Source organism: Protopterus annectens, chromosome 4.part0 (assembly GCF_019279795.1).
Source record: "Protopterus annectens isolate FY-2018-M chromosome 4.part0, PAN1.0, whole genome shotgun sequence".
Lineage (NCBI taxonomy): Eukaryota > Metazoa > Chordata > Ceratodontiformes > Protopteridae > Protopterus > Protopterus annectens.
In genome coordinates this window covers 949,172,064-949,184,687 of record NC_056733.1, presented here as the reverse complement: position 1 = coordinate 949,184,687, position 12,624 = coordinate 949,172,064, and the positions used below count along the sequence as shown (strand labels likewise).

At 42.3% G+C, this 12,624-nt stretch overlaps 1 protein-coding gene across 1 annotated transcript in view; it reads left to right on the top strand.

Moving 5' to 3' along the window:
- EIF4EBP3 (eukaryotic translation initiation factor 4E binding protein 3) overlaps nucleotides 1-12,624 on the top strand; it is a 503,797-nt gene that overhangs the window by 421,451 nt on the left and 69,722 nt on the right. The window contains exon 2 of the mRNA XM_044068929.1: nucleotides 8,019-8,192. Within this exon, the coding sequence (XP_043924864.1) occupies nucleotides 8,019-8,192 (174 nt within the window). The remainder of the gene's footprint in view (nucleotides 1-8,018; nucleotides 8,193-12,624) is intronic.

Genomic DNA, 12,624 nt, shown 5'->3' with positions numbered 1-12,624 from the left:
GTCTGAGCAGCTACTGGTGGCATTTGCTGCAGAATCAGAGGGGAAGGCTATATCAAAGCAGACTATTTCTAAGTGGATAAGCCACTGCATTCGTTTCTGCTACTTGCACCATGGTAAACCTGTGCCAAAGGGGATCAGGTCACATTCCACCAGGCCTGCCTGTACCTCAGCAGCCTTTCTCAGAGGAGTTCCAACCAAAGATATTCTAGAGGCTGCTACCTGGAGCTCTGTTCATACCTTCACAAAGCATTATCACTTGCCTCTCTTCTTCAAATCCAGGGCAGGCTTTGCCACTGCAGTTCTGCAGGGCCTTATAGCCACTCCTAATGCCATCTAGTTCCATCCTCCCATCCATAGCTTTGGGATTCTACCCAAATGTAATGAATGCAACAGTGAAACATGAAGAACATAGTACAGTTGTGTACACTTATGATAAATGTCTATGTTCGAGTGTATTCACTGTTGCAGTCCGGGTTACCCACCCGCCATCCCCCTTTTCTATAACTTCTCTTTCCTTCACTATATTCTAAAGCCTTTGGGGTGTATTTGCTTTTAGATAAAGGTAAAGTTTATGTTGCTAAAAGTGCATTTACATATATATTTCTGTTTATATTTGTGTACCCGCAGTGGTAGTTCTGCGGTCCGTTGTTGCCTCACAGTAAGACGCTGTCCGGTTCGATTCTCAGCTAGAGCGTCGTCTGCGTGGAGACATGCGTGAATGGGCGTACCTTTGTTGAAGGTTGTGCGTCAGGCCTGGCAAGCCGGTATGTAAAAATCAACTGCCAATCATTAGTGGACCGGAGTTCCACTGTGGCGACCCCTAACCGGGAAAAGCCGAAAGACACAAACAAACTTTTGGGTTGGGAGGGTGGCCTAATGGTTAACGTGTTTGCCTTACAAACACAAGGCGCAGGGTTTGAATCTTCCAAGGGATAATTGGCTAGGCTTAAAATGGCTCGCAAGGGCAGTTAGCTTAGTACTAACCTATGCTCCCCATTTTGGGGGCACCTGACATCTGGGGCAAGAAAAACTGAGTAAAATGGCGTCGGCTGCATGTTTTATACCCCTGACGACCTGACGTCATGGAAGAGGAGACGGCAACCGACGCAGGACCCAAGACTTTGTTATTCGGGCCGACTGAGGGCAACCTGCCAGCAGATTACCCAAATGTAATGACTGCAACAGTGAATACACTCTAACATCTACATTTACAGTAAGTGTACACAACTGTACTTTTTCTGCTAAGTGAATTGCTGCCAGTAGGCTCACATTACCTTAAAAAAGCACTGTCATTAGATGGGTGCAGGCTGTCGATGATGAAATGGGCAGGACAGTCTTCATTGTCCCTCCTGGCAGGCAGCACACACATTGCGTTCCTTCAGGATGTCACCAGTATCTCAGCCACTTATTGAAGTCTGACATTTTTTTCTTTTATTGTGGCATCATTCTCTGGGATGATAGGATACTTTTCAAGACTAGCTTCTTTCCAGGTTTAGGGACATGTATTGAGAGTTCCATCATGGTTGATCTGTAAGGACCAGGTGGTAAATGTTACACAATGTTATGGGTACAGAGTTTGATTCCTTTCATATCCGTCTGCCTGCTCTGGGACTCTTGAGTCACCTAGTCATTGAGTGCATAAAATAACATCAATAAAATGGCCAAAGTCTTGTCTTCAAAAGTTACATGTGCTTAGCGTGGGGGTGGTTCTTTCCTCTGCATATCTCCAGATGTTGCTTTCTGTCTTGGAACATGGCATTTGATGGCGCAAGCTTTTTTTTATTCATTTGTTGACCACATTAGCCCACAAGACACGTGTCCCTTTGAGGGCAACCCAGGAGCACTTCCTGCTTATGTGACTTGCTCCAAGTTGCACAGTAGGCAGATGGAGTGAAACCGTGTGACTACAGGAAGGAGTTGGACAGCTGAAAACCTTGATTTGTGCTAACAGCAGTAGCCGTCTTCTCTTGCATTGTTCTTCCAGTTTTTGATCTCAGTGACTGTACTTGTAAAAACTCCAACTTTGCTATATGTGATCGTTCCTCAGTGACACTTGAAATCCATTAAGGCCAGGGTTAATGGGGTTTTAAACAGCTGGTTATGAATTTTTTCCCTGACAGGGGAGAGAGAGAAATTCTACTCTATGAATTGAGCTTCAGAATAATGTACGTGTGTGTCGGTCTGTTTTCTTGCTGATGTGCTAGGTCATGCAGTGCCATTTTGTTGGGGGGGGGGGTTACAACATTTTTATCCTATGTGACTGAACCCCCCTGGACTGGATTGGCAGTGTGTTAGCTCAGCTTACTTTTGACTCCCATCTCTTTCAGAGTAAACTGCATCATGGGGTTTCCCCAACATGTTTGACAACAGGTAATGAGTGTATTGTACGGGTTGAGTTCATTAACCGTTTGTGACATTTGGTAGCTCCCATCACATTTAGTTTTATAACATTCTCTGCACTAAGTGACCTTGACCTATTTGCACACCTGCAACAGGTAGACTGATTGCTGTGCTTCTACAACCTGTATTGGCTGACGCATCCTGCAAACTACAAATGTCCAGGCTCCATTTATAACTGTCACCATTCACTGAGGTATATGTTTGTGTTGGGTTGGTAACAAATGTCTCTATAAGCATCTGGCATTTGGCCTTTTAGGAAGTGAAAAACTTTTGACTCTTGGCAGGCCAGAGATGGCAGAAAGTCTTTAAGGAATCTGCAGAATTGCAGCCCTTTGTCTGAACTCTTATAAAGCAGGGCTTTTATAATAGCCTGTATGATATTCTGGAAATGTGTGAATGACCTCACTAGTAGCTGTTCGAAATTAACCTCAGAAACTGAGACTGATGTAACCAGCCCCATAGAGGCTGATAGATTAATCCAGTGTAATTTTGCACATCTCTATTGTTACCCCGCTGTGGGGAAGATGATTTTTAACCATGTTCTGTATCTTAGTAGTTCTATTGTATCTGTTCTCTGCTTCAGAAAGGCTACAGTCAAATGAATTGTGGTTATTTATGTTTCTGTGTATGGTTAGTTTCGTAGATTTAACATTGCCTAGTTTATAGGTAGGATTTGCAGAGTGTGTTGCACTGTGACCAGTGTATGCATTTTCCAGCAGAGTGTGTTGCACTGTGACCAGTGTATGCATTTTCCAGCAGAGTGTGTTGCACTGTGACCAGTGTATGCATTTTCCAGCAGAGTGTTGCACTGTGACCAGTGTATGCATTTTCCAGCAGAGTGTGTTGCACTGTGACCAGTGTATGCCTTTTCCAGCAGAGTGTGCTGCACTGTGACCAGTGTATGCCTTTTCCAGCAGAGTGTGTTGCACTGTGACCAGTGTATGCATTTTCCAGCAGAGTGTGTTGCACTGTGACCAGTGTATGCCTTTTCCAGCAGAGTGTGTTGCACTGTGACCAGTGTATGCATTTTCCAGCAGAGTGTGCTGCACTGTGACCAGTGTATGCCTTTTCCAGCTCTCTCTTTATATACTGAGTTATGGATGACCATGGGTTATCTCAGTCTCAAAACCAGGAAAGCCAGGATGTTGTAATGTCAGATTGACTTGTCTCACCCTCTGAATGAAATTGTTGGTGATTTTGGCAGACTGAGAGAAAAACTGTTTAACCTGTGTAATCTTGACTAGAACATTAGCAGGGTTTCAGGACTGACTGTTGCATATATTTTTGCCTGCTAATGTCGCAGTACAGTTGTCAGACTATGACCTTGCTTGGGGGCCATTTGAGTACATACTTTGACTCTGAACTGCAGGTTATTCCTCAGTGCTCACCCTGGCTAAGAAGTGATCATGCTAGTGGGTCTGGAGTTTGCCTCAAATACAGATATATATATATATTTTTAATACCTGTATTAAATTATCACTTAATTATCACGTATATTAACATAAAAAGAAAGCAAACCATAGTAATTTTTAATTTACATACATTACAGATATTTTTATAACAATAGTCATTCATTTCAATATTACATAAATTGTTCAATTCCCTCCTTTAAACCTTGTTCCTTCTCCTGAGTCCTGAGCACTATAATGTAAATATTGTTCCCACAAATTCCATTTATGTTTATGTAAATAGCTCCTTCCCGTAGAGATCCCACTTCCAGTTCTTTTTTTCTCATTTACAATATTCAGTACTTCAAATACAGTTGGTTTAGGTTTTGATCACCATTTTCTGGTAATTGAGTTTTGACTGCCAATAGAATTAAACTTAATAAGGCCTTACCTTGTCCAGGCATTTCAGACCCTGTGATGCAGCTCAAAATAATAATTTCCTTCATTACAGCCATTTGCTGGCTCGGTGTTTCTCACAGAGTACTCTGTAGGGAATTTATAAAACCTGCCAAGTCATTATACCCCCAAAAACATGTTCCCAATTACCTCTTTCTTCCCTGTCACACCTCCAACATTTGACATCTACCTGAGGAAAAATTCTCTGAAGTCTGCTTGGAGTATAAAAATGCTGTGCAAACACTTCAAGAAAAATATCTAAACGTCCGGACTTTGTTATATACTTGAGAGCCGTGCATATGCCCTGCCATTGTTCCCTTGTAAATTGGTTTTCCAGTTTCTATTCCCCTATAACCTACTTTTCTTTTCTTACTTTAAGAAAAATTTTATTAATTTAACATATTTCCACTATGTACACAGAAAGGAAGAAGTTCAACATAACATACTGTTATACAGTGTTAGGAATAGATTTAATCATCAACATAATCTTATATAATTAACACAGTAAGTAGACCTTGGTATTTCAATAGCAACATTTCAAAGCTGTCCCAACCACTAAAAGTCTTAGTATGATTTATAGAGCTTATCTTTATCTGTCTGATTACTTCTTTTTTTTTCAGTTTTACATAGTATTGCTATTAAATTTAAAAATTCTTTGAATGTACAAACTAAGTTCGATTTCCAATTTTTTTGTAATAACTTTTCTAACAACTGCCAAGAGAGCCCAAAATAGTCTTTGCTCTTTGTCTTTTACAGATACAGGAAGTGGAACATTTGTTATTATTACTGATCTAGTTGAACAATTATCAGACCATAACCCCTTAAAAACATTATTCTCTCTTCCTAATATACATTTAATTTTTCACAATCCATAAATGTGTATCCAGTCAGATTTTTTATCTTTACTACAGCTCCATCAAACTGAAGAACTCGTTTTACGAAACTTGGGAGATTTAGTAACAAACTTTCTATGTATATATTTCCACATAAAAAAACTTTACAGTATAACCTTGAAGTTTGACCGATTAAGTATCAAAGTTTTAGTCTTACCAACTATTGAGTTGCTCAATCCACTGCTATCTAAAAAGTTCCAGAATTTTGCATCAAAATTATTATTTATAGTTAAGTTGTGGACAAGCTTCCTTTGTAGGTCAGTTTACCTTGATGTATAATATATTCATGTAATGGGGCAATAGTGTTCTTTCCCTCTTCACTCATATTATCCACAAATTCATTTAATTCCGTACTGATGCATACTATTAACTGGTTACAGATCCTTCCAACTTATATTCTTTCATTAAATATTGTAAGGACTTAGCTTTTCCTTTTTCAAAACAACCAGACCATGATACTAATCCACTCCTTTTTACTAAATTAATTTTAACATTGTTCTGTTTGCTTAAATCTAGAGGTGTTTGCAATGGGAAAGCACAAAAAACTTAATATTAATGGGGTTTTAAAAAGTTATTTCTTAACTGTTACAAGAATTGATTTCATATATGCAGAGTATAAAGAATGAAATTAATTTCCTTCTAAGGTAAATTTTGATAACCATATGAAAGGATTGTTCCATATTTCTTACGTATCATCTTTAATAAACTTAAGAAAAATCTTAAGTAAAATCTGCTCCTGATGGTTTTCCATTGACTTGTGTAAGTTGAGTTTAATACAAGAAGACATGAACGGAATGCTAGTCAGTTTTTACCACCACCTTTTATCGAACAAATTAACACTCTTTCATCTGAATCAGTTAAAAGGGGTATGATATAATAGATGTAATTGATGTTCGTAATACACTTGGGGTGAAGTAATGCATGTATTTATTTTATTTATTGACATTTGTTAACTAGGTTAGTCCATCTGGGTCAGAAACCCATTTTCAGTGGAGACCCGAGGAGAAAATGTCCAGTTATATTTAATATACATGTTAACAGAGAATACAAGATAAATTTAGTTACATTCAGTTTACCTTTTACGGAGAAAAACAAGTTTCAGTTTTATATGAAAGAAGGGGAAGATGTCTTTCAAGTGGTAAATAACTGAATGGAAGTATGAGTCACGTGATTAGTGTAGGTTTTTAAAATTCACTTGTTTGATACATGGTGTTATCTGAGGAAGTCTTTTAACTGATTTGGACAAAAACAATCTGTGAATTTGTTGAATAAATAGCGGTGATAAAAAGTGACTAGTGTTGCGCTTGTGTCTCCGTAGTTTTCTAGTTTGCCATTTTTCAGTTATTAGTAAGCTGGGTGTATCCAGATTATAATAGAGTTAAACCTTGCAGCAATAGAATAAGATTCTTCATCTGGGAGACTAATACTACTATGCTGCCGTAGGCTTATAGGATTTCTATAATTCCCAGTCTTTTCTAACATTATTTCAGGCGTTCTACAGGTATTTTTTTTTGTGTGCGGTGATTGCTTCCATTTTCCTGTTTGCATGCTATCTGCAGGCAGGGTTGCCTGATTTCCAACCAGCCAGGTAGGGACAAAAAAAAAAAAAAAAAAGGTCTTTCACGGCAAGTGAACACCAAAAAAAAAGGGGGGGGTCTTTAATGCGGAACGGAGTTCCACATTAAAGAACAGTAGCTCTGCGCTAAACACGGAGCTTCTCGTCTTTAATGCATTGCAGTTCCGCATTCAGCACAAGTAGCTCCGTGTTTAGCGATTTTTGATTAGCCCGTATACCGGCATATACGGGCCAATCAAAAATCGTTAAACACGGAGCTACTTCTGTTTAATGCGGAACACAAGAAGCTCCGTGTTTAGCGATTTTTGATTGGCCCGTATGCCAGGTATACGGGCCAATCAAAAAAAAAAACAAAGCGGAGGCTGGCCAGGATTTAAACCGGCAGGGCGGGACTCGGGATCAGGCTGCTGATCTCGGGACACTCCTGCCCAAATAGGGACGTCTGGCAACCCTGTCTGCAGAACACTTCCTTAATTTACACAGATGATTTGTCAGAGATGTGTTAGTTTCTGGCATATACCTGGAAGCTGTCCTTGCAGTGGAACTTGGCAAAGTGTAGCAGTGATCTGTAACACAGACTGCAGGGAAATTTTGAATTGTTTTGCACTCCTGTCAGGTATGGAAAACATAATTTCTGCTTTAACAGACTTGAAAGTTTAGTTTGTTTACCTTCAAGGAGAAACTCATTTTTACCAGCAATTCTGAGCCTGTTTAGAAGATAATTTTCTTCCTTTACCACAAGATAAGAGAAATAGTCCCCAAATCTCAATGTCATTCCCCTACACTGTGCAGTTTGGGGGTACAGCATGAAATTTGCAGATTAGATTGAATATACATGGTGGTTTAATGTGCTGTGGAAATTCGAAGATTAGAATGTGAAAGCCGCAGCTGATTATGAAAGTAGGTGATGATTGGCTGAGGTGTGACTGTCTAGGAGTTGGAACTTTGAAGGTCAGAGCTGAGACTGAATGTCAAGAATATTTAGATGACCAGTTGAAATAAGGCCACATTGAGAGTGAATGTACAGATTGGTTCGTTCGTTGAGCTCTGTCCAGGAAAAAGTTGGAATGTGAAAGCCACAGTGAGGGTGACTGTGTTGTTGGTTAAGGTGTGGCCAGGGAGTACTGAAGGTAAAGATTGATTAAGGTATGAAAAAGGAAGTTGGAATGTGAAGACCACAGTGAGGGTGAATATGGTTGAGGAATAAGGAAGTAGTATCATTAAAATGTGATTAGTTTTGTCTTAAATTCTTTTGTTCTTTAAACATTTTCTGAATCTGTTTTTGTTTTAATGTTCTCTTTCTAGGCACCAGGATTATCTATGATCGGAAGTTCCTTTTGGATTGTAGAAATTCTCCCCTAGCTAAGACGCCACCTAGTTATCTCCCTCAAATTCCAGGAGTAACTTTGACTCCTCATTCGCCACTGAGCAAACTGGAAGAGCTTAAAGAACCAGAAGAACCAGAGAAAGAAATTCCCGGTATGTGAAAATTGCAGTACAATGTGTGCTTTGCTGTTCCTGGTAGTAGCCGCTGTGATTCACAGTGACAGTTAATGTGCAGAAGCAGTTTTCTGTGTGCAGCCACTCCACCTGAAGAAGATGTAATCTTATGTTTTAGAGCATGATGTACGAATTTAGTTTCTTAGAAGTTTTTTTTTATTATTTTGAAGCACATAGGAGGGGTATACAGGATAAACTAATAAGATGTTGTTCGTGTTTCACTGTTGCAGTCATCACATTTGGGTTATCCCTACCAGGGTAGCCCTTGGCCTCCCAAATACCAGAGGCTTAGTATTTCTGCGTCGGTTACTGTTGCTTCAGGACTGACGTCAGGTCGTCAGTAGTATAAAGTAAGGCAGCCAACGCCATTACATTAGTCTTTCTTGACGTGGAGCCCGAAGCAGAAGCAGTTCGCATGAGTGCCTGTTGGCTGCTACCTGAGTTTTGTCTTCCGAACTGAAGCTGAAGTCTTCTAAAGCTAAGTACCCCGTTGGGGATCCTTTTTTCTTGCACTAACCAATGTCAGAAAAAGTTAACAATTGTCTCACCTGTGGAAAGCAAATACCACTCAGAGACTTTCACTCTTACTGCGTCACTTGCTTAGGCCCAGACAGCGGCGTCTCCTGCTGTTACTTCTGTGCTTTGTTCAACGCCAGAACTATACATCGTCGGGCCCTTATTGTAGCTAGATATTTTTGCTTACAGTCCTCGAATTCCGATATGGATTCGGTAAGCCATCCAACAGCTGATCTTCTGAAAAAATGTAAAGGTAAAGACAGACCGCACAGGTCCAAACCTACCGACAACGCTCTCGTTAAGCTAGTAGTTCTCCAGTCCTCAGTGAGGCGCTTTCTCAGCCCCTGATGCCCGCTTCTGTGGATTCGCAGGCCACTACCGAGACCTTTTCGGAGTCCGGTATGCCACAAAACTCTTCTTCGACTAAGGATCCTGCGTTCGTCTCTACCTTGCATGGGTCCGGAGCCGCTGAGCAGGCACCAACTTCCGAGGAAGGCCTTTGCACTTCAGATTCTCGACACAAACCGACTTTTTTTGGGACTACTGTTCTTTCGAAAACTACAGAGTTTCTTAGGCCCAGGTTACGAACCACACCCAAGAAACTGACGACCCAATCTCAGGCACCTGCTTCCTTGCCTCAGTGTCAATGCTTAAAATGGTGGAAGACCTTATCGTGTTGATCAGGGGAAGACAAGCTACCCCTTCCAAAAGAAAAAGAGATCTGTCCCCTGTAGTTCTGAATGAACAGGAGTCCGATGCCTCTGATGCATCTGAGCATGAAGACATGCAACCCCTCTCTGCTTATGAGGATTCTGATGCAGAAGATTCCATTTCTTCAGCCTCTCCCCCAGAGGATTTTTCCTTTGGGGAAACCCTTCACACCATAAGGGAGCATTTCCAATGGGAAAGTCAGGACTACCCTCAGTCAAAAAAAGAGACTCTGGGAATTCTTAGATCTTCCACAGCACAGACCCCTGGCCATCCCCCAGTCCTGTATGATGTGGAGGATGTTTTTCTGGAATCCAGGTTGATTCCTGACACCCTCCCTCCTGCACCCAGAAAACCAGACAGGTATTACAGAGTCCCTGACTCATATACATTTCTTTTTAAAAATCCTACTGCTGACCCTGAGGTAATTTCTCAAGGGTCTAAAGGAATTAAAGCAACCTCTGCTAAGAATCCCACCCCTCAGGTAGGGATTCCAGAGCACTAGACAGATGTGGTAAAAAAGTATACACCTCGGCTACTCTTGCTATCAGAGCACTAAATTGTCAGTTCCATATGCTAAAATTTCAGCAACATACCCTGGAATTCTTCAAACAAAAAATGTCTTCCTTTCCTGCTTGTGCAGAATCTAGAGTTACAAGAGTTAATGTATTCTGCAAGTCAAGTAACTAAACACACCTTGCACTGTGGTTTTGATGCCCTAGAAGCTTCTTGCAGGGCAGCAGTTACCGGTTCTGTCCTTAGAAGGCATGCATGGCTTAAGGAACAGCCCTTGCCAGACCATGTTAAATCTAAATTGTTGGATGCCCCCTTGCACAATGACAACTTATTTGACACTAAGGCAGAAGAGGTCTTAAAAAGGATGGAAGAAAAATCAAAATCTATGCAGACATTTAAGGATTTCTTTCAGGTCCAGCCACCCAGGTTCAGCAGGCATTGTCCCTCCAAGCACTGGTCCTTTCCTGCTCCCACCAGGTCAGCTCAGAATGCATAGATCTAAGCAGTGGACTACCTCCACTTCAAAACCAGGGAGTTCTAAGCCACCCCCTTATGGTAAGAACTTGCAATGACTCCCGACCCCCTTCCTCTACCCAGCCCCAGGTACCCCCTAGGAGGAAAACTCTCCTTTCGTGCAAACACCTGGGCCACCATTACCAATGACTGCTGGGTTCTCAACCTAGTGTCCCAGGATACAAATTTTCTTTCCACACCCTTCCAACTCTAAAAGGGTTCCCAGATCTACCTCAAAACCAGTGGGCAGAGGCACAAAAGCAAGTCCTTTCCCTGCTCTCCATGAGGGCAGTAGAGCACATTCCTGCAGAACAGAAAGGCCAAGGTTTCTACTCCAGACCTTTTCTGGTACCCAGGAAAGAGGGCACCTGGCACCCCATCCTCAATCTATCCATTCTAAACACCTTCCTGGTGATCCCAAAATTCAAAATGCTCACCCTCCAGCAGCTGCTACCCATGCTCTCTAAGGATGCTTGGCTAGTCACCCTAGACCTAAAGGAGGCCTACCTTCAGATTCCTGTCAGGGATTCATGCAGGAAATATCTACGTTTCAGGGTAGGATCTCAACACTTTTCAGTTCTCTGTGCTTCCCTTTGGCTTCTCTACTGCTCAAAGAGTTTCCACAAAATGTCAGGCTACTGCCATTGCCTTTTGCAGACAAAGGAATATCCAGGTTTACCAATACTTAGATGACTGCCTAACTCAGGCAGACAGCCAGGAAAGGCTGCTCAAGCACCTGGCCTTTGTAACGTCCCTACTAACCTTCCTGGGGTACACAATCAACATAAAGAAATCCAAACAGGTTCCCACCCAAAGGATTATATTCCTGGGAGCAAGCCTGGACACAGCGTCCCAGATGGCATTCCTTACACAAGAAAAGCAAACCTTTCTGACAGCCTACTTCTCTTAACTAGCCACCAGACTCCAACTATCTGAAAGGAAAATCCTGCAAGCTCTGGGGTTCATGGCCTCCTGCATTCTACTCATTCCATATGCCAGACTGCATATGAGGAAACTTTAGTGGTACCTAAAAAGCCTTTGGTGTCAACACCCTCAAGACCTGGAGATCCTTATACCTGTAATACCTTGCCTCAGAAAATATTTTCTTTGGTGGGCAACAGCATGCTCCCTCAACAAAGGACTACCTTTCTCATCACCCCAAGCTGCCCAGACCATCACCCCAGACGCATCAGATTTTGCCTGGGGTGCACACCTGGACAGCAGGTGCATACAGGTCCAATAGAGCCCACAACAAATCCATCTGCACAGCAGCCAAAAAGAAATGATAGCTGTCCAGCACGCCTTGATAGCATTCAAGCCCCTTCTCTCCTCAGGAGCTGTCCTGATCAAAACAGACAACACAACTGTGTTGTGGTACATCAACAAGCAGGGATGGACTCAGTCCTACCCTCTATGCAGGCTGGCCATGACCCTTTGGCACACAGCCTCTGTCATGCAACTCCACCTGTTAGCTACCGGGTTCTCTCAACTCTCTGGTGAACCACATAAGCAGAAATCTTCTGGACCCACATGAGTGGCAGCTCAACAGAAGAACCTTCACCCTAATAACTCAGAAATGGGGCACCCCAAAGGTTGACCTCTTTGCCTCCCACACCAACCATCAGCTCAGCAAGTTCTGCACAAGGGAGCATCACTACATGGCTTGGAAAGTGGATGCCCTGTCCTTTCCCTGGGTCAATCTATCGGTCTATGCCTTTCCTCCATTACCTCTCATTCCCAGGGTACTGCTCAAAATAAAGGTGGAAAAACCAAGGACAATTCTTATAGCTCCAGACTGGCTTGCCAGCACTGGTACACCTTGCTTTGCTGTGCAGCCTGTCCCCTCTGCCACCTTGGCATCTCCCTCAGATTCCAAACCTCCTGACCCAGAGGGAAGGGGAATTCATGCATCCTCAATTGCAGACACTCAATTTGGCAGCTTGGCTTATTTCCTAACCCCCGATCAATCACCTCAGCAAACAGTTTCTCAGAAAATAGGTTCTGTATGTTGTACGTGAGGCCAGACGCCCTGGCACTAGGAAGTCTTATGCTGACAAATGGAAAAGGTTCTGCACCTGAATCCAGGCTAAGGGAGCCAGTACGGGACAGCCCTCCCCTCCCTCCCTCTCATCCTGCATTACTTAGCTGACCTGCTACA